Source organism: Anomalospiza imberbis, chromosome 13 (assembly GCF_031753505.1).
Source record: "Anomalospiza imberbis isolate Cuckoo-Finch-1a 21T00152 chromosome 13, ASM3175350v1, whole genome shotgun sequence".
NCBI lineage: Eukaryota > Metazoa > Chordata > Aves > Passeriformes > Viduidae > Anomalospiza > Anomalospiza imberbis.
In genome coordinates, this window is record NC_089693.1 from 337,784 (window position 1) to 358,402 (window position 20,619).

A 20,619-nucleotide genomic window follows, 5' to 3' on the forward strand; every position below is an offset into this window, starting at 1 on the left:
GGGGCTGGGCTGGATCCCTGGGGTCTCCCCAGCTGTGCTGGGTAGAGGTTACAGCCCTGCCTCCAGCCGGCCCTGGCCGGTGAGTGCCCTGTGCCGGACCCCAGCCCTCACGGCCTCTCTCCCCCAGGTACAACGAGGTCAATGCCATCAGCACCGCCTGCTCCTACGGTGTCACTGATTGCCAGAATTTGGCCACTGACTACTTGCACCAGTGGCAGAATGGCTCCACCAACCCGTGAGTCCTCGGAAGCCCCGGTGCTGTGTGTGTGGTCAGGATGGGCACGGTGAGGGGCTCCTGGCACTGATGGCTCTTACCCCAACAGGGTCCCCCCGAACCTGCGCTCAGCCATCTACTGCAGCATGGTGGCCACGGGCGGGGAGGAAGCCTGGGACTTCCTCTGGGAGAAGTTCAAGGAGGCCCATGTGGTGTCTGAGGCTGACAAGCTCCGCACAGCCCTCTCCTGCAGCCCCCACCCCTGGATCCTCAACCGGTGCGTGTGGGGGTGTCTCTGCTCGTGCCGGGTGTCGTGATGGTTCGTTAACCGATCCCAAAAGTGCAAAAAGGCAAACGACAGGGGACCATCAGTTTAATCACAACTAATGCACCGTTATTTAGGTACCAACAGCAAATGCGATAGAGGGGACAGAAAAAGGAAATAAAGAATAGAGGGAAAAGAGGGGAAGGGGAATATAGCTACCCCCACTGAGATGAGGTCCTCAGTGGTCCAGCCACATGGATTTGCCATCACGCGTGGGGGTGCACCAAAGTCTTCCCAAAAAGTTACAGTTCATACAGTCCTTAGCCAAAGTGAGTGGCACCTGGCCAGAAGGTGGGCGAGATTGATGGGCCATTGTGAAGAGCCCCTTGGTCTGTGGAGCAGGTGCTGGCACGCAGGGACGAGCCACCGCTTGTCGCACCCTGCTGGAATGCAGCATTCTGTAGGAGCACAGCGAGCGCAGCTGCTGACAGTCACTGGGCAAACAACCACCTCAGCCAGGCCAGAGCTCCTGTCAGGGTCTCTGGCACTGTGGTGTGTCCCCACCAGCCCATCACCCTCATCATGTCCGCTGCCCCTGCCAGCCCCTCACCGCCTCATCGTGCCCCTCCAGGTACCTGCAGTACACCCTCGACCCCACAAAGATCCGGAAGCAGGATGCCACCTCCACGATCAACAGCATTGCCAGCAATGTCGTGGGCCAGTCCCTGGCCTGGGATTTTATCCGTGGCAACTGGAGGACGCTCTTCACCCAGTGAGCACCGTGGGGGGCTGGGGGCACCCATCTCCCTGCGCCCCTTGAGGGTGGCACTGTCCCTTCCCCTGTCCCTCCCCCTGGCTCAGCACCCTTCTGCTCTCCCAGGTATGGGGGTGGCTCCTTCTCCTTCTCCCGCCTGATTTTAGCTGTGACTCAGCGCTTCTCCTCAGAGTTTGAGCTGCAACAGGTGAGGCTGGACCCTGGCAGGAGCCGGGGGACCAGGGACCCCAGCCTTGGCAGAGCTGCCCCTTGCCAGCAGCCCTTGAGAGGGGATTTCCTGCCCCTTGTGTGCCCAGGGGTCCAAGAGGTCCTGTCCTTGTCACAGGCTGCTGGGTGCCTGCTGGGGTGGTGGCAGGGATGCCCAAGGGCTGTCAGAGTGCTCCTGGAGGCTGTTGGGATGCTGCTTGGGTGCAGGAGGCTGTTGGGGTGCTCCTGGAGGATGCTGAGATGGTGCTGGTGGCTCTCAGGGTGCTATTGGGGCTGTCAGGATGATGTTGGGTAGTGTTGGGGGCTGCTGGAGTGGTGCTAGGGGCTCACAGAGGCTATTGGGGTGCTCCTGGGGGCTGTTGGTGTCTTGCCAGGGAGCAGCTGAGAGATGCTGGGGTGGTGCCGGAGTGCTCACAGGGGTTGTCAGGGGCTGGAGTGCTCACAGGGGTGTTCCTGGGCGGGGTCCAGTGGTGCTGGGAGCTGCTGGGATCTGCCAGGGGTTGCCGGGCCCATGTCCTGCCTGCTCCAGCCCCATCTCTGCCTGGCAGCTGGAGCAGTTCAAGAAGGACAACCAGGACATCGGGTTTGGGTCGGGGACACGGGCGCTGGAGCAGGCACTGGAGCGGACCCGCGCTAACATCAACTGGGTGAAGGAGAATCAGGCCACGGTGCTGGACTGGTTTGAGAATGAGATCAAGAGCAGATAACAGGCCTGCACTTCCCTGGCCACCAGGACAGGCCCTCAGCCACCCCCTCTCTCCATCCCCCCGCAGTGCCCGGGAGGGGCTGACGCCTGCATGATGGGCACTGGGAACCTGGGGGGCTTGGCAGGGGGAGGTCGGGCTGGTGTGCTCTGGGCTGTAAATAAAAACTTTCCGGCTTTCCAGGGGCACCCTGCGTGCTGGGGCCGTGCTGTGGGGACTGCGACACACCGGGTAGGAAGCGCCAGGGGCCCTGCAGGCCTGGGGCAGCCCGGGGCTGTGAGCCCCCGGCTGTTAGGAGCCTGGTGCTAAGTGGCTCTGGGGGCTTCGCTGACGCCAGCCCCCAGCCCCTCTGTCTGACAGCTGCCTGTGAGCTCTCCTGCTGGGCCCTGCTCAGGGGGACTGGCACCAGGACCCCTCTGCCTGCGCTGCTCTGGGCAGGTGCTGCAGGCTCGGGGCAGGGCCAGGCTGTGACAGGTAGGAGGGACTGTCCCCCGTGGGCCATCCTGCGCCCTGAAGGCATGGAGCTGCCCTTGGGCACAGGGAAGGGACGGGGCCCCCAGCAGGTGGGAGCCGGGGGCCAGTGGGGCTGGGGACGGCCCAGGTGGTGAGTCCCTCTGCCACCTCAGCCCTGGGACACATCCGGGCTGTGGGTTGGGCTGGCAGTGGGCACTGAGCCGCTGGCCCGGGGCAGCACCTGGCTGTGTGTGTGGGGTGCCAGGCCGAAGGGTGCTCCCAGCCCTGCCCGTGCTGAGGTGCAGCCAGCAGGTCCCACAGTAAGGAATAGGGGAGCAGCTCTGCAGGGCGGCTTTGGTGAGGATCCTGGTGTCTGTCCCATCCCGTGCAGCTCTGCAGCACGGCCACGCCACTGACCCACGGCCACGCCACTGACCCACGGCCATGCCACTCTGTGTCCAGGGGTGCAGGCAGCTCCAACCCCACAGCTGCTGGGGTGCAGCTGGGCAGGAGCTGGGAAGATGAGCCTGGCTGGGGCTCAGGGAATGCTGAGCTGTGTGGGAAGAGCTGTGTGAGGTGAATGGCTGTGGGACACCCCACCTTGCACCCCCTGCCACCCACCCCACGAGGATCATCCTCCACCCCAGCCCAGGGACTGCAGGAGCAGGGGCTGGGCCGGGGAGGGTCTTTGGGTACCTGGTGATGTGTGGGCAGCTGGGACCCAGGTGCAGGGATCCTGTGGTGCCCTGTGTCCGTCAGTCCTTCCCTGGGAGGCTCCAGGCAGCAGGAGGGAGGCGTCTATTACCCGTGGCTGTGCCATGTCTGTGAGGAGGCTCCAGGGTGGTGCAGCTGGGAATCCTCTGAAGCTCTGGGAGGATCCCTGCAGCAGGGGTGTCGGGGGGTGAACCTACATCCATCTCTGGACCCCCAAGCACCTCTGGGGCAGTGCCCGCAGCAGCAGGGCTGCAGAGGGGTGACCCCCAGGCACCCGTCCCCATGCCGGGAGCCCCGTGCAGCTCCGGGGGGATCCCCGCCATGGGAGGCGACCCCCAGCCCGCAGCGCGGGGGTCCGTGTCCTGGCAGCAGCCCAGGCCCCGCGGACAGAGGGGACAGTGTCGGGGGGCCGGCGCCCCCCTGCCGAGCCCCAGCGGGGCGGAGAGGTGGGCGATGTAGCGGGTGGCGAGGCGCAGGGTCTCGATCTTGGTGAGGGCAGGTAGTGCCGCAGCTTTTCTGTGGGACCCCCGCCGCCCCGCACCCCTTCCTGCCCCGGGGGGACCAGTGGGGGCTCTGCCGAAGGAGCTGGGGTGCCGGTTGTGTCTGGCCCTGGTTGGGGGCCGTTCTGCCGGCCGTGTCTGGGGGTAACCGCAGGTTTATTTGGGCTGGGGGTGCGGGGCGATGCCTCTGCGCCCTCCTGGAGGTATCGAGCTCCCCCAGCTCCCCCGGGCGGGCGGCAGGAGCCTGGGAATGCCGGGCCCATTTGCAGAGGTGTCAGATCTGACTCCTTCGGTCCTTAATTGGCCCTGCCGGCGCTGGGAAGTGTGTGGGGACCCATTCACACGGCCGTGAGAGATGCTAACGTGCCGCCAGCCCCGCAGCACCGTACCGGCTCGCCCCGCACCGCACCTCCCCGCACAGCCGCTCTGCCGGCGGCAGCCCAGCCCGGGACTTGACCTTCCACGGCCGGGACCCCGAGCCGCCAGCCCGGACACCCAGCAGAGTCCCCGCAGCTCCCTGCCCTCTGCCCAGCTCGCAGCCCCGGCTCCGGGACGCTGTGTGAGCTCTGGCTCAGGCTGACGGCCCGAAGGGACAGGGGGTGCGCGGCATGCAGGTGCCTGGGTGGGCCGGGGGCCTCCCTTCCCTGCGACATCCCGTCACTGGCCGTGCTGCTCCTGTCCCCGCAGTCCCAAGGGATGCAGCTCCGGACGGCTCCAGGCACGCTGAGGCATCTGGGGAGCCACCAGGCTGTGCCCCTGCTCGGTCTGGGGGTCCCTGTGCTGCTGCGGGTTGGGGTCCCCAGGGCACTGGGGTGCACCGTGCTGGGTGCCAACGTCTTGAGGGTGCCCAGGGGATCCCTCGTGCAGATGGGCTGAGGGAGAGCGGGGGTCGAGGGGGCTCTTTGCCAGGCGCTTGGCAGCATTGACCCCTGCACCAGACACAGCCCCAGGCAGCGTCCCTGCGAGCAGTGCCCATCCCCGACAGAGGGACAAGCATGGCCCCCAGAAACCACACAGGCGTCTGATCTGGGATGACGGGTCCCCAGTGGGCAGGGACGTGTCCTGGGAGGGTCCCAGCAGGGCAGGAGGGCTGGGGGCTCCCGGGAGCACAGCCTGAGCTGGGCACTGACTGAGATCTGTCCTGGTGCCCTGGCCGTGTTGCCTCATGGCCCTGCACCCTGCTCCGCTGATAGGGTCTGAAGGGATGGGGGAACCCAACCTGCTCCCCGGGGTGAGGGGCTGCAGGGTGTCCTGCTGTCACCAAAAGTTGGGAATCAAACCCTCTAACACTGTAATTTCAGTATTAGAAAATAGCTTTATTTCAGTGCTGGGTGTGCAGAGGATGTCTCCTACTACCTATACCACAGCTAGCTAACAGACTAGTTTAAATCTTTGTAAGTAATTAATTACATTTCCTAAAACTCATAAATGTATGCTAAACAGTCCCGCAAATTCTTTTGCATATTTATATCACTTTTTGGAGCTTATTTACATAAGAGTAGGGGTCTTTGAGGGTCTCTGGTGCTCGTTTGGGGTACACCCCATTCCTCAAATTATCAAAAAATGTATTCTCTTTGAATTCATTCCAGCTCTGTGGTCTCGCCAAGATTTATCTTCTTACCAGTGTTGGTCAGGCCCACAGTCTTTAAGGCTAAGATAACCACTTGCATCCATTAATACAGGACAAAGCAGTTCTGGCTGAAGCTAAAGGAATTCACAAGACTTACACACTCTTTGCTAGAATTAAAGATTTTCCCAAGCCTGCGGGGGCTCTGACCCCACGGCCGGTGCTGCCCCAGCCCAGCCGCACTGCAGCACTTGTCCAAACAGGGAGGTGGGAAGCGGCTGCGGCGGGTGCAGAACTCATTACCCGGGAGCTCATCAGCTAATGCGACCCAGGAGGGGGCCGGCAGCGGGGAAGGGGTCGTGCCTGGCCCGGGCCATGGGGTGCAGATCTCCCCTCAGACACCCCTGCGCCCCCAGACTGGGCTGGATGTTGGAATGGGGTTGGCACTGGTGGCCTCGGATGGGTTGGGTCAGTGCTGGGCACTGCTCAGACGTGAACACACGGTTTGGGGGTCCCGTGCCCCCGGCTGTATCCCCTCAGCTGTGCCCCCCAGCTTTGTGGGGATCCTGTGCCCCTCATGTTCCCAGGGCTTCGCACACCCCGCTTGGGGGGTCCTGCACCCCACAGTAGCAGCAGGCTGTGCACACCCAGTGCGGGGGTCCTGTGCCCCCACATGTACCCCCAGACCAGGCTGTGCAGACCAGCTCTGGGGGCCCGTGCCGTGCCATGCCCATGTCCCCTTGCTCCCTGATGGATTTTCCGTGCCTCGGCGAGGCTGTTTCCCGGGAAACCTTCACACCCGCCAGCCCCGACACCTGCGGGCCTGGGAACGCGGCGGGGGGGCTCCTCCCAGCCCCGGCCCCGGCCCTCCACACCCGCCGCCCGTGGGGGCTCCCCTGCCACTGCCAGCACCGGGCAGCCCCGCGGGGTCCGTCAGGGGGCGGTGGGAGACCGGCACCCCCAAACCGGCTGGGGGGTGTCCCACAAAGCCACAGGGGCAGCTCCCTGCCTGGGGTCATGCTGCAGGGGGAGACGCAGGGACACCCCACTGCAGCCCCGTCAGAGCCCCACAACACGCCCAGGGCACCCCCAGTGCAGAGCGTGCTGCAGCCCCACTGCAGCTCCCCCAGCAGAACTGCTGAGACCCCGCTGCAGCTCCCGGGTGGGTCCCAGCCCCGGCCCCCGCCCCGCGCGGGGGCGAGGGGCAGCACCGAGCAGCTTCACACCTCTGGGGTGAAATTCGTCACCCCGCGTTCACAGCCGCGGCCCGGCCCCCCCCCAGACCCCCGGCCTTTGAAGTGCTGCTCCTGCAGCCGCGAAGGTGCCTCTTCACACCTCCGGCCCGGCATAAAGCCGGGGCGCCCGGCAGCCACCGGCACACCGCTCCCAGCCTCCGGTCTGCCATGGCCCACGGCCGCACGCTGCCCGCCACCGCCCCGCTGCAGGACTGGGGTGCCCGCGGACCTCCGGACCCCCTAGGCTACAGCAGCAGCTCTCCCGCGGCATCGCCCGACTCCTGCGGCCTCGCGTCCCCCGCCGCGGCTCGGGGGCCCTGCCGCGGGCACGCCGCCCCCCGCCCCAGGGGCAGGAAGGGGGTGCGGGGCGGCGGGGGAGCGGGGGTCCCGCGGCAGAGCGCCAGCGAGCGGGAGAAGCTGCGGATGCGGCGGCTGGCGCAGGCCCTGCTGCGGCTGCGGCACTACCTGCCGCCCGCGCTGGCGCCCGCCGGGCAGACCCTCACCAAGATCGAGACCCTGCGCCTCGCCACCCGCTACATCGCCCACCTCTCCGCCCTGCTGGGGCTCGGCAGGGGGGCGCCGGCCCCCCGACACTGTCCCCTCTGTCCGCGGGGCCTGGGCTGCTGCCAGGACACGGACCCCCGCGCTGCTTCGCCGCCCCGCGCTGCGGGCTGGGGGTCGCCTCCCATGGCGGGGATCCCCCCGGAGCTGCACGGGGCTCCCGGCATGGGGACGGGTGCCTGGGGGTCACCCCTCTGCAGCCCTGCTGCTGCGGGCACTGCCCCAGAGGTGCTTGGGGGTCCGGAGCTGGGGTTAGAGACCTGGGTATCCCCCCCCTACACCCCTGCTGCAGGGACCCTCCCAGATGCACTTGGGGGTCCGAACATCGGAATGGAGACCTGGGGGTCTCCCTCCTACATCCCTGCAACCGGGACCCCTCCAGAGGTTCTTGGGGTTTCCAACGTCCAGACGGAGATCTGGGGGCCACCCCTCTACATGTCTGCAGTGGAGACCTCCTCAGAGCTGAACAAGGCTGTCACCTCCACTGCGTCCCCCTGGCTGACCCCTCCTCACTCTGCAGGGGCTGGGCCCCCCCCGGAGCTCCCTGGTGATGTCCTGGACATGGGACTGGTGCTGTCAGAGTTCGTGGGCACAGGGACAGTCACCCAGGTACGTGCTGGTGGGGATTGGGGTGACTCTCAGCATGGGGCTGGCGTGGGGCAGAGATCAATCCCCTTGGGGCAGAGTCCTCTTGGTGTGGGGCAGCGCAGGAACTGGTTTTGGGGTAACAACAGCCTTGCTGGGGTAGGCAATGGAGAGGTGAGCCCTGCTCCGTGCAGTTGCTGAGGTGGATCCCCCAGCCTGCCCCATCTTTCCTGGTGCTTCCCTCCCTCATGTTTGTGGGGATCCCATTAGTGGGGACAGAATGAAGTCTGTTGTCCTGCTTGTCCCTGCCCAGGAGCTTTCCAGTGGGTGGGCTGTCACTCCCACGACCCCAGCCCTGCCTGCAGCTCTGGCTGGCTGCTCACCCTCTCCCTGTCTGCTCCCCAGGATCTCTCTGCGGACCTGCTCTCACTGCTGGAGGCTCTGCTCCCTGCACCGCCCCGGCACTGACCCGGGTGAGGCCCGGGCCTGGAGCACCCACTGCCTCACGATGCCCGTCTGGACCTCTGCAGCCCGGGGACACACGGGCCCTTGGGACAGCTGCAGGAACAAGCTGTCGGAGCCTGGAGCCGTGCTGGACGCGCCGGGTGGCGCCTGGATGTGAATAAACCCTTGTGCCCTCTCTGTGTGTCCGTGTGGCTGTTCCCAGGAGCTGGGCATGGAACGGGGTTTGGCATGCCTGGGGGTCTCCTCGCTGGGCTGCAGGGCTGGGGGCTGTGGGGCAGCCAGGCACCAGCTGGGAGAGCATCCTGGGGGAGTATCGAGAGAGACGCTCCCTTTGCCCTGGGCCCTCAGCCCCGGCCCAGGAAGGGCTGAGGATCGCCTGCACCCTTCAGATCCAGCCTTCCCACCTGGCAATTCTGGGCCTGTGGGAACTCCCAGTGCACAGAGAGATGGGTAGATTTGGGGTCCAGCTCAGTGTGGGGATGGGGCTGAGCCCACAGGCTGGAGATCCTGTCAGGAGCTGGTGATGGGGACCCTATGCCCCCAGCCCCCTTGGTGGCTCCCTGAAGTCTGGGGTCTCCATTAGCAGGAGGGTGTTGGGACCTGGCAGCCATGTGCTAATGTGTCAGGGGTGTATCCTCCCAGCTCTGGGGTCTGTGGTGAAGGGCGGGGGGTTAATGAACCCCATGGAGTGTGAAAGGACTCTCTAATGAGGTTAATATCCTCTGCTGGGGCAGAGGAGGGGCGTGACAGAACGGGAAACAAGCCTTTGAGGTGTAAAGCAGCCCCCTGGCCTGCCCTCTCCTAGGCTGCAGCCCCCGCTCTCCAGCCAGGGCTGAAGGGACCTGGGCACATGCTCCAGCCATGGGGACCCTGCCATGGGGCTCGCCACAGTCTGGGGGAGCAGCTGGCAGCCGCAGGGAGGGAGGAGGGACCTGTGGGTTTCTGGGCCCCCCAGATGCTGCACCTCAATGCAAAGAGCCCTTGTGTGCTCTGATACCTGGCCCTGGCAGCAGCACTGCCAGACCTGGGGGGCACCGGCAGCACCCCCTGGGCTGGGGAGGGAGCCCTCCCACAGATGTGGGGCACATCCTAGTGTCCATTCCTGTGTGTGAGCACCATGCACGCTTACGTGTGTGTCCATGTGCTGTGGGTGGCAGGAAGGACCGAGCTGTTCCAAGCTGCTGGCTACGTCAAGGACCATTCAGAGCTGCCAAGGGCACCCACGCCACAGCAGCTGCAGCTGCAGCAGCAGGTGCTGCCTCTCTGCAGTACCTGCCCCGGTACCTGCCCCGCTCCCCGCCCCGCTGCCCCTCGTGCCCCTGAGCAGATGCAGGAGCCCTCAGCACAGAGCCTCAGCACTGTGTGAGCATCAGCCCTGCCATGGCCTGGCTGGGGAATGCCGGGCAGGACACCCTGGACGCAGGTGAGGGGGGGAATGGGGTGTCTGGTCCTCCAGGTGTCATTGTTGGGCTGGGTGGGGTCACCATCCCAGGCAAGATGGTGAGGGGTACTGTGGGCAGGGACAGGGGCACAGCAGTAATGGCCTGAGGCAGGTGGTGCCTTGGGGTCAGCTGCCATTGTTTTCCTCTGCCCTGCTTGGTGCCAGGGACCCCCGTAGCTCTGGGGGCATGGAGGGGCTTTGGGGGCTGCTGGAGGCTCTGGGGTAGCAGCAGGATGCTGCGAGAAGGCAAGGATGGAACATAGGGAAGTGAGCTCAGAAACATGATGTTGGCACTGCGGCCCTGGGCAGGGGGCTCTAGGGGACAGGACCCACAGTGCTGAGTGTGGCCTGCCCACCCCACCCAGAGCCCCCACCGCAGGGTTGCCACTGCCCTTTTGCCTGTTGTGGCAGGTAGGGGCCATCCCGACCCAGGCCCTGCCGTGGGAAACAGCAGCGTGGAGCCCCCCAGCATGACGCCCCCCGAGTGGGGCTGCGCCTGGAGCCCCCCCGAGGAGAAGGGCGAGGAGCCCCTGCGGCTGCCCACCTTCTCCCCGGCCGCCCAGGTGCGCGTGGCCGTCACCTTCGCCCTCTTCGCCCTCTCGGCCGGCTGCAACCTGGCGGTGCTGCGGGCGGTGGGGGGCCGGGGCAGCGGCCGGCGCCCCCACATCCGCCTGCTGCTGCGGCACCTGGCCGCCGCGGACCTGCTGGTCACCGTGGTGGTGATGCCGCTGGACGCCGTCTGGAACATCACGCTGCAGTGGCGGGCGGGCGACCTGGCCTGCCGCCTGCTCATGTACCTGCGGCTGCTGGCCATGTACGCCTCCGCCTTCGTCACCGTGGTCATCAGCCTGGACCGGCAGGCCGCCATCCTGCGCCCGCTGGCCATCGCCCGCGCCCGCGCCCGCAACCGCGCCATGCTGCACGTGGCCTGGATCCTCAGCGCGGGGCTGGCCGTGCCGCAGGTACCGACCCGGGGCCCCTGCGGGCCCTGCCGGTGACAGAGCCACCCAGCCCCGCAGCTGGTGACACTGTCCAGGCTCACTGCCAGGGCTGGTGCCACCGAGTGACCTGCAGGGTAGGGACGGAGAGCCCTGTGGGATGGGCATGGAGAGCTGGCAATAGAGTGGCTGTGGCAGGGATCCCCCCTCACCCAGCTCTGCCCACTGCCGGGGGTGCCCCCAGGCCCGTCAGTGCGGAGCAGAGCCAGAGCAGGGGTGGTGACAGGTCCCACCCCCAGGCTGGCTCTGTCCCTGTGGCTCTGGGGGCCTCCAGTGCCCTCCCTGGCTCGGGAGGTGCAAACCCCCCTCGCCCCCATCCTGCCTCTCGTCTGCAGCTGTTCCTGTTCCACACCATCACCCTGCGCCCCCCGCACAACTTCACCCAGTGCACCACGCGCGGCAGCTTCCCCCGGGCCTGGCACGAGACCCTCTACAACATGGTGGGCTTTGCCTGCCTCTTCCTGCTGCCCCTGCTCATCATGGTCTGCTGCTACGCCCGCATCCTGCTGGAGATCTCCCGCCGCATGGGCTCGGGCCTCTGTGAGTGCCAGGCACCACAGGTTTCCCCATGCCTAGGGGAAGTCCTGTCTGGAGCTCTGGAGGGACCCCCCAGCTTTCCCCCAGGGCACGGGGCCCCGTCCCATCCCCATTTCCCCTCACGGGCCGTGCCCCTCCAGTCTCCTCGCAGGACGCGTCGCTGCGGTGCTCCAGGAACAACATCCCCCGGGCCCGGCTGCGCATGCTGCGGATGAGCCTGGTCATCGTGTCCTCCTTCATCCTCTGCTGGACCCCCTACTACCTGCTGGGGCTCTGGCACTGGTTCTGTCCCCGCGCCATGGAGAAGAGGATCTCACCGGCCCTCACGCACATTCTCTTCATCTTTGGCCTCTTCAACGCATGCCTGGATCCCATCACCTACGGGCTCTTCACCATCCCCCTCCGCGGGGGCTGCGGGTGCCCGTGCAGGCACGGCCCCCTGGCCCAGCCCCCCTCCCCAGCCACCGGCTCCTTCCGCTGCTCAGCCTCCTCCCTGCCACCCCAGCGGGGAGTCCAGGGGGTGTGGAGGTCCCAAGGGGCTGCCAGGGACCCCTCCTGTCACAGCAGCTCCCTGTGAGACCAGCACGACCGCTGGGGCGCTCAGGGCAGGGGGGTCCGGCAGCAGGATGACCGGGTCAGCACAGCTCCAGGGGATGGAGTCACTGCTGATCTCTCCCCACACCCCAGAGTGCCTCTGAGGGCTTGGGGCTGGTGGGGTGCCCCCGTGCCCTCTCCCTTCTCTGTGCCCTGAACAGCAATAAAGTGTCCTATGGCTACCTCTTGTCCCTGCCGTGTCCCCCAGCTGGGAGCTGAGCTGGTGTCCCCAGAGCCAGCACCACGGGGGTCACAGCTGCCCCTGTGCCCACCGTGGCTGGCTCAAGAGTCGCCAGGTAGGGGCAGATTCAAGGCCATCCCAGCCTGGCCAGGGCGGGGTGCTTCCCTCCCTCTTCATCCCCACAGGGCTGTGTGTCCCAGTGGGCGTAGGGCTGATCCCTGCCAGGGCTGGTGGCAGTCCCAGGGTGCTGCTGATGTCGGCTGTTCTCCAAACAGGAGCTCCTGGCCCCTGCCCAAGGCTGTTGGGAGGCACACAGGGCCAGTTCTCCCGCCTGCAGCAGCTGCCCCAAGGCCGGCGCTGCCAGCAGAGCCAGCACGGCTGCTGGGGCCCGGAGGGGTGGGTGAGGGCTGTGGCTGCCTGGGCCTCTCACTCCCCCCAGCACCACCAGTATTGCCAGAGTGAGGGACAGCCCAGGAGAACTGCCCTGGCATCCCCCAGCCTCAGGGAAGGGACCCCAGAGCTGGGCTCTGCCCGGGGGTCCCCCCGTGCTGCGGAGGGATGCTGGGCTCCCCTGGCCCCTCAGTCCCCATGGCACGGGGGGACCCCATCACAACCCACTGACAGTGCGGCCTCGCAGGGGCGAGGCACGGCAGGGCTGCTGCTCCTGCTGAGGGGTCTCTGGCTCCAGCGCCTGCTCCTGTGCCAGGAGCAAGCCCAGCTGGGGAGTGCCAGAGGGACAAGGCAGGAGGGCAGGCAGAAGCTGTGCCCAATAACAGCAGTGCCAGCCATGCTTGCAGGGATTTATTTCAAAGTGGCAAAGAAAAAGTCTAGTGGAATTGCTTCAGCTCTGAAAAATGATCTCACACCTGCTTGAGGGCTGGAGGGCCAGCACACCAGTCCAGGGGTCTTGTGGGGCTCCAGGGAATGAGGGGCTGCAGTCCCAGGTGTGTGTGGGTCCTCCGTGCTTCTGGGGCAGGGATGGGGCTTCCTTGGCATGTGTCCACAGGGTGGGGGGAACGTGTGAGGGGGCTGAGTCTCAGGCATGGACTCGTGTGAGTATGAAAACACCACCTGGTACGGGCAAACCACCTGCTGCCAGCCTGAGAATTGCTGCGAGGGGAGGAGCTGGTAGAGCCAGAAGACCCTGTAGCAAAAAGCCTTCCCTTGCTGGATGCTGCTGTTGCTGTGGCCCTGGTGCTGGGAGCACTCTGCCTGCCACAGGACAGCTGGGGTGCAGTCAGAGACCCCCAGCCCACAGGCAGCTCTTCCTGGCCCGAGGGCACTGGGTGGGTGCCAGGTGGGCCAGCGCTGCCCCTCCCCTCGGCGGCTGCACAGGGCTTCAGGGACAGGGGCGTGTGGTCATGGCAGTCACGTCACAGTCACGAGGCTGCCCCAGCGCTGTGCTGGTCCCACCCGCGTCCCAGAGCAGCCAGAGAACCGGGACAGGGTGGCCAGGCAAGGGGACAGGGTAGGCTGGGCAATGGCAAGCGGGAGGTGATGCCGGGGGACGCCTGTACTTGGGTGGCTGTGTCACCCAGCTGAGCGGTGTCACCCCCTGCTCCCACCCCCCGCCTGCCCACGGCACAGAGGGGAGGCACAGATGTGGGCCGTCCCGCTGCCTGCTGCATCAGGCACAGACACAGCAGCTCTAGGTGCCAGCTCTGCCGCTGCTGGGTCTCTTCTCAGTGAAGAAGCTCTTGAGCAGCATCACCTGCCCGATGCTGACCACGAAGAGGATGAGGGTTTCCCCCACTGACCAGTAAGAGACGCGCCCGTTGAGCTCCTCAGCTCTGCTCCGGTCCTGCGCCTCCCGCAGCCGGTAGTGCGTCTGGGAGTCGATCACCGCCTTCAGCATCTCGTGGATGGTGACACAGGCAGATTCCAGCTGGGGGACAAGGACGAGAGCGCCCTGTCACTTCTGACATGGCACAGCTGAGGGAGCCCAGGGCCGTGCCAGAACACTCGAGAGCAGGACTCAAGAGCAGTGTCCGTGTTGTAGGTTTCCAGCCAGAACCCATCCAGGGTGGTTCCCCACTGGGACAGAGCTGAGAGGCCCACGAGGGCACCCGGATGCCCAGCCCAGAGCTCACACCAAGGGATAGAATGGCTGATGCAATTCCCTCACGTGGAATGGACAAGGGCTGCTGCAGAGGGGAGCCCAGAGCCAGCACAGCCCTCCCGCCCCAGGCAGAGGATGTGGTGTGTGGTGGGGCTGTTGGCTGGCGGTTGGCACTTCTGCATCCAGTGGAGGAGGAGGGGGACAAGGCCCCATCTGCCATCCCGCAAGGCTGCTTGGGGGCTGTGACAGGACCCTTCCTCCCTTCCTCCCTCCCTCCCTCCCGGGACCCACCTGTGTCAGGGCAGTGACGCGGTTGTTCATGTCGGGCAGGATGGGCGGCTCGTCGCCCACCTGGAAGTCGAAGTAGACAATTTTGTGGGAGAAGGTGGAGAACTCGTTGCTGAAGCAGAAGGTGTAGACACCCTTGACCTCGGTGTGGTGCGAGAAGCTGTCGTACTGCTTCTTGGTCTCCTGGTAGATGGTCTTGCCGTTGGGGTCCTCCACATAGCAGTCCACATCGTAGTGCCCTCCGCTGATCACCTGTGGAGGGAGACACATCTCCAGTGGTGGCACACGCCAAGCAATGTGGCAAGGGCCCCCTGCCCCTGCCCAGCCCCACAGCTGTGTGAGAGGCCAGCGGGCACCATGCCCGTAGGATGGGGCCCAGGCCAGGGGAGCCCTGGGGAAGTTGTGCACCACAGTGCCAGCAACTCAGGTGGGGTGCCCATGGCTCAAGTGGGGTGCCTGGAGACAGGGACAGCCCTCATGACCAAGGTCAGGGGTGTCCACGGCTGATGTGGGCACGTCCCAGGCCTGGCTCTCAGGCCCTGCTGGGCACGGGCTGGGGTTGGGAACAACTCCTAGTGCAGCATGGAGGGAGCTGGGGTGGAACTGCAGCCCTACCTGGGGCTCTGCAGGGCACAGAATGGGAGTGTGGGGAGAGGCACGGGCAGGTGGCATGGGCAGAGGCAGTAGCACACACATGGGCAGGGGTGTGGGCTAGGGGGCACGGGCATCGGGGCACAGGCAGGCACACGGGCACGGGCATGACGTGGGCAGGGGCACAGGGATGGGGCATAACCGGGGTGCGGGCAGAGGGGGCCCCGGCAGGGGTTTGGGCAGGGGGTGCAGGGGGAGCATGGAAGGCTGCAGGAAGGTACAGGCAGGTACAGGCAGGGTAGTACCTGATAGTCGAGGGTGAACTTGACGCCGCTCTCCAGCTCTTGGTGGAAGCAGCGCTGGGCGCTGTCGGGCAGCTCCAGCGTCAGCTCCGTGCCGCCGGCCCCCAGCGCGCCCAGCAGCGCGGCCAGGCACAGCGTCCGCAGCGCGCTCGGCATCGCGACCCGCACCGAGCCCGGCGCCGCCGCAGGCCCCGCCACCGGCCCCGCACCGCCCCCGCACCGCCCCCCTGACGTGGCGCTTCCGCTGCGAGCGGGGCGGGGCGGGGCGCGGGCGGCTCCTCCGGCCCCGGGGCGGGCACCCGCGGGGATCCCGGGAACGCTCCACCGACCCCGGCACCCCGGGAACCCCCCGGCATCTCCGGGCCGAGCACTCCGGGAGCCCCGGCCATCCCCTCGGCACTCCCCGGACCCCCCTGGCCGGGCGGCTGGTGTCCGCTCCACGCGAGATCAGCCTCCGTCCAAAGCTGAGCGCTTTATTAATGCAGTGCAAAACTAGTGCAGAAGTCCCCGCAGGACCACGGCGTCACCCCAACACCTGCCCCTGCTCCCCTGCGCACCCGCAGTCTCGTGAATAAACGCATTCATGGATCTGCCGGCAGCCAGGGCACACGGCCGGCCGGCACAGCGTGCGTGGGGTGAGGCGTGGGGCTGGGGGCCCGCGGGGTCTTGGCTCTGGCGCGGTGCCTAAGACTTTCCCGGTGGGATGAAGCCCTGGGGTCAGCCCGTGTCACCCTCGGTGACTTGGCATCCCGGGCTCCCCGCCACTGGCAGAGGCTCCCGTGCAGCCGGGTCGGGACCATCCTGCTCGGGCATTCAGCGCTTCCTGAACTCACAGCTCTTCGGCTTGGCGGGGAATGAACCCCCTGAAGTTCAGAGAGACGAGACAAGCCCATCCCGGCCCACAGCCGACGAGGCTGCCGCGGTGCCGGGTGAGCTCAGCCTCCGGGGCTCCGGCGCGCCCGGGAATCTCGGAGGTGGAGCATTGTCTCCCTCTCCCGCTCCGGGAGAGCACCGACACGGTCCGTGGCTGGAAGGGTGCCCCGCTCCTCGAGCCCCCGCGGTACTGAGCCCCTTCCCCTCCTGGAAGGCACTTCATGAACGCCTCGGCCCCAGGGGTCACCACCGGGGCTCCGGGACAGGATTCGGTGGGTGAACGAGCAGGATGTAAGAAAAGCGGATTGTAACTAGTGAGGAATAAGTGAACTGCAGGTGGGATCCCTGTCACGGAGCTTGGCGATCTAGGACGGTGGGGGATCGATCTCGCGATCAGCCCGCTCCCGATTCAGCCCCTGGGCTCAGGGCTGAACCCCCCTGGCCACCAGTGTGTCCCCGGAGCCAGTGCCCACTCTGTGTGGGAACCGTCCCGTCTCTGCGGGGACAGCACGGCTTTGGCCACCTCCTTGTGAACAAATGGTGGCACGGCTACTGCGCCACGACCTCCTCAAAATCGGAGAGGTGCCGCATCTGCTCTGCCTGCATGGAATGCCTGCGGAGGAGCTTCCTGTGGGCTCTCAGATCGCCCCGCCTGGGCGAGCTGGGTGTGAGGGGCACCAGCGGCTTCAGCCCAGCAGCCAGCGGGGAGGGGGCTTTGCTGGAGCCAATGTCAGGAATCGGGGGGTTGGGGTTCACGTTCAAGGGGGGCAGACATCCTGGCCTTGTGTGGGAGATGTGGTCCAGCAGCAGGGTCCCGGATCCTCGCCTCTCCAGCAAGCCGGGTGGCCGGCGCCGGCCGGTGCTGGGCGATGTGCTGGTGCTGCCAGAGGGAGAGTCACAGACACCATCCAGCAAGGCCAGCTGGGACGCGCTCAGCCTCCGCCTCTCGGACGGCCCCTTCCCCGCCTCGGTGACCTGCGAGTCCCCGTTGTGTTCGGTGCCTGGCCTCCACCAGGGCGGAGTGTCCATCCCTGCAGCTGAGCTGGTGGCCGTGCCGGTGCTCTCCAGCTCCTCCGGGACCGTGATGCTCCGGGACAGGCATGGGTGGGTGCCTGGGCTCTTCTCGTGGGTGGCTTTCCATGCCAGCGGCCCCAGTGCCTGCTCATCCACTGGGGGGAAGAGAGAGGGGTCCCTTCCCTTGCTGCTGCTGCTCCGGGTGAGGGAGGGCTTTTTGGAGAGCGAGAGGTCGCCGATGCCCGTGATGACCTCACTGTCAGCGCAGACCCGCGTGTCGTCGCGGTGACTGGAGGCCGCCAGCACCGAGGGTGCCACCAGGCCCCATGGCTCTGACCGCAGCCGCTTCAGCCGGGGCAGGTGGGCTCTCCTGGCAGTGCCAGCTCTCTGGCCCGGGGAGGGTGGCTCAGTGTCTCCAGTGTGAGAAGGGTGTGGGGTGAGATTTTTGCTCTCCTTCTCGACAGGGGAAGGTGCTGAGATGGGAGTTTTCAGGTGGGCACTGGAAGGGGCTGTGCTCTCCTCGAGGGGAGCCTTCTCCTTGAACTCCAGTGCAGGGGCAACGTTCAGGTACTGCTTGGCCGTCTTGGTGCCAGAGGCCGATGTGTCCATGGTGATGATGATCACCTCCTTCCCCTTGGCTCTGCAGGCATTCAGGAGGTGCTGCAGCACAGCCTTGTCCTCGGCATTGATGGCGTGGACCAGCGCTGAGGCTCCTGAGTGGTCCTCCAGGCTGGGGTCTGCCCCACTCTCCAGCAGCAGGGACACCACATCCCCCCCAGCCCCTCGGATACAGGCGTGCATGAGGGCGGTTTTCCCAGACTTGTCCTGGATGTTGGGATCGGCTCTGTTGTCCAGCAGGTACTTCACCATCTTGGCCTTGTGGATGCTCTGCTGGTCGACATGCGTGGTGATGCAGGCCACCATCAGCGCGGTCTCCCCCTTGTCGTTGCTCTCGTTGATGTAAGCCCCCCCTTCCAGCAGCAGCCGGGTCAGCCGCAGCCGGCCAAGCCACACGGCCTTCAGGAGGGAGTTGCCCCCCAGCTCCAGCTCCGTCACTTCATCCATGGCTGCTGCTTCCCGCTGGATGATGGCAGTGGTGGCTGTGGGGGGAACCATGGAGGAGAGGTGAGCCCCACTGCTTTGTCCCTGCCTTCCTGGGATGCCACGCTCCAGGCACTGCCCCACATCCCAGTGTCCCCGTGGCCGTGTCCACCCACCTTGTGCAGACAGCTGCCTGGATGCCTTGGTTTCCCCAGGAGATCAGAAAGCTTCTGGTGATCTCCACCGACCTGCTGTGTCTGAGGGGCCACAGCACGAAGCCCACTGGAGAATGTATGAACTTCCCTGATGGCTTCTTGGGCTGGAGCCGGGATCTCTGCTTCCTCACTGCCGGAGGGAAGCAGAAGCAGACACAGTCATACTGTCTATTGTGCTTCTACCGCCCCCTGCTTCTACCGCCCCTCTGACCCCCGCTGCCACCCACTCCTGCTGCCCCCCGCTCCCTGTCTCACTCCTCAGAGTGTTCCTGGAGCCCTGAGCAGCCGGTGCCCCCAGAGTGCCCCTGGACAGGGCACAAGCCTCCCGGCCCTTCCCCACCTCTCCGTGCCGTCCGTGGGGATCCTGCGGCCCCTGGACCCGCGGTCAGTGCTCGCGTTGCTCCCAGACCCTCCCAAAGGCGCCCACGGCGCCGCTCCCTGCCCGTGAGCTGCCCACGGCCCCTTCCCGTGGGGACCCCTCGGACCCGGTGGGAGACCCGGGCGGCGGTTCTCCCCCACTCCCGCCGGGATTGGTGTCCCCCGCTCCCCTCCAAGCCGCGGCCATCCCGCTTCCGCTGCCGCCGCCGCCCCCGGCTGCGGTGGTGATGGTGGGGTGCGCTACCCCACCCGGTACCTGCTGCCCGGTGCCCGTGTCGGTGTCCGGTGCCGCTCTCCGGTGTTGGTGCCGCTGCCCCGTGCCGGGGCCGGTGCCGGTGTCGTTGCCGAGTGCCGGGTGCCGGGTGCCGGTGCCGATCGCTGGTGCCGGTGCAGGTTGCCGGTGCCGGTTGCCGGTGCCAATCGCTGGTGCCGGTGCCCGGCGCTGCGAGAGGAGGAGGGCGCGGGGGGGCGGCGCGTCCGCCCGCAGGTGGGTGCGGGGAGCGGCGGGCGGGGGTGTCCGTGTGCCGGGGGCTGTGGGGTTTGTAGGGTCTGTAGGGTCTGTGTCCATGTGCGGGGGTCTGTAGGGTCTGTAGGTTCTGTGTCCGTGTGCGGGGGGCTGCGGGGTCTGTAGGGTCTGTAGCGTCTGTAGGGTCTGTGTCCGTGTGCGGGGGGCTGCCGGGTCTCTGTCCGTCTGCACCCACCCGTGCGGGGTGTCTGTGCGTGTCTCTGCTCCTGGGGCTCCCCAAGAGCCCGAACTGGTCTGAGCCCGCAGCTGTCCCCACTTGGAGCAGGGGGATTTAGAACCCCCCAAGCCCCCTCTGATGTGAATGACTCCACGGCTTGAACTCATACTTGGGAGAGCCCGAGGGCACAGCTGGGGCACAGGAGTGCTCTGTGCCGTGCAGACGAGCTGGGGTCTCTGTGTCTTTCCCTCGGTGCCAGGGCGACCCACCTGGACGAGCAGCAGCGTGCCGCCTCTCTGGCCCTCCTTTGTCCCCGGATCTCGCAGCTGGGCAAGAGCCTGCTTCCCAGCAGCTTCCTCCACCTTCCTCGGCGTCTCTTTCAGAGCAGTCCCAGCAGAAAGGGAATTCGGAGGAAGGGGGAAATGGTCACAGATGCCCCCGACCACCACCCTGACCCCCATGGTTCTGCACTTCTGCAGACCATCACAGCTGTGAGGGTGCTTGTCATCACACCCCCCATATCACAGTAACTTTTGGGCAAATTTCTCTTGTGATTAATAAAATATAATCTAATATTGCAGTGCTCTTCATTCAGAGATGATGACAATGAGAATCAGAGCCAGCAGAGAAATTAAGTCAGTCTTACTATGTTAGGGAGCATTTGACAAACCTTACGGCAGGTTCCTCCTGACTTGGTAACACAGACAGTCTGCAGTACCTGCCTAAACTGGCCATGAACCCCCTAAAAATGTGTTTATCTGTCCATATTCTGATGCAAGAGCACAATTTTACTTGTCAAAAATAAACACATTAACTCCTAAAAGCAACATGATATAAACACCTTCACAAAATAAACATCTTAAAAATAATCTCCTGAAACCCACAAATTTAGAAAAGTCAAGCTGTGGTGGCAGGAGCACCCCAGGCTGCCCAGGGGGAGCCACCACATCCCCCCAGTTGAGAGGGGTCTGCTCTGCTCCCAGGGCACCCCAGGATGGGTCAGGGATGGTGACAAGGAGGGAGGAGGTGCTTGTGGGGAAAGAAGGCAGGTCCTGGCTCCCTGATGATTGCAATTAGGAGAATGCTGGAAGTAAGCATTGGGGAGCCCCCCTCCCCTGTAAGAGCCCCTTTGTGCTCTGGCCCCTTGCTGCTCCTGTGTTCTCACCCCTGTGCTGGACC

General features: G+C 65.8%; 5 protein-coding genes across 5 annotated transcripts; 3 read left to right on the top strand and 2 right to left on the bottom strand.

The window, feature by feature from the left end:
- Positions 1-133: 133 nt before the first annotated feature.
- On the top strand, positions 134-2,168 carry LOC137481629 (aminopeptidase Ey-like). The gene is made up of 5 exons (XM_068203448.1): positions 134-235; positions 324-491; positions 1,111-1,251; positions 1,360-1,441; positions 2,010-2,168. The coding sequence occupies exons 2-5, from the start codon at positions 361-363 to the stop codon at positions 2,166-2,168; spliced, it is 513 nt and encodes a 170-aa protein (XP_068059549.1). The 5' UTR covers positions 134-235; positions 324-360.
- Positions 2,169-6,787: 4,619 nt separating this feature from the next.
- LOC137481559 (mesoderm posterior protein 1-like) lies at positions 6,788-8,372 on the top strand. Its single transcript, XM_068203348.1, has 2 exons — positions 6,788-7,804; positions 8,186-8,372. Exons 1-2 carry the CDS (start codon positions 6,803-6,805, stop codon positions 8,246-8,248), a joined length of 1,065 nt encoding a protein of 354 aa, XP_068059449.1. The 5' UTR covers positions 6,788-6,802; the 3' UTR covers positions 8,249-8,372.
- Positions 8,373-9,568: 1,196 nt separating this feature from the next.
- On the top strand, positions 9,569-11,799 carry LOC137481627 (gonadotropin-releasing hormone II receptor-like). The gene is made up of 4 exons (XM_068203445.1): positions 9,569-9,668; positions 10,098-10,648; positions 11,020-11,224; positions 11,362-11,799. The coding sequence occupies exons 1-4, from the start codon at positions 9,626-9,628 to the stop codon at positions 11,796-11,798; spliced, it is 1,236 nt and encodes a 411-aa protein (XP_068059546.1). The 5' UTR covers positions 9,569-9,625; the 3' UTR covers position 11,799.
- A 1,792-nt stretch (positions 11,800-13,591) lies between these two features.
- On the bottom strand, positions 13,592-15,457 carry TMED3 (transmembrane p24 trafficking protein 3). The gene is made up of 3 exons (XM_068203437.1): positions 15,240-15,457; positions 14,347-14,595; positions 13,592-13,881 (listed from the first exon to the last, which is right to left on the bottom strand). Exons 1-3 carry the CDS (start codon positions 15,390-15,392, stop codon positions 13,645-13,647), a joined length of 639 nt encoding a protein of 212 aa, XP_068059538.1. The 5' UTR covers positions 15,393-15,457; the 3' UTR covers positions 13,592-13,644.
- Positions 15,458-16,307: 850 nt separating this feature from the next.
- On the bottom strand, positions 16,308-18,510 carry ANKRD34C (ankyrin repeat domain 34C). The gene is made up of 2 exons (XM_068203350.1): positions 18,341-18,510; positions 16,308-18,223 (listed from the first exon to the last, which is right to left on the bottom strand). The coding sequence occupies exon 2, from the start codon at positions 18,186-18,188 to the stop codon at positions 16,659-16,661; it is 1,530 nt and encodes a 509-aa protein (XP_068059451.1). The 5' UTR covers positions 18,189-18,223; positions 18,341-18,510; the 3' UTR covers positions 16,308-16,658.
- Between the last annotated feature and the right edge of the window lie 2,109 nt (positions 18,511-20,619).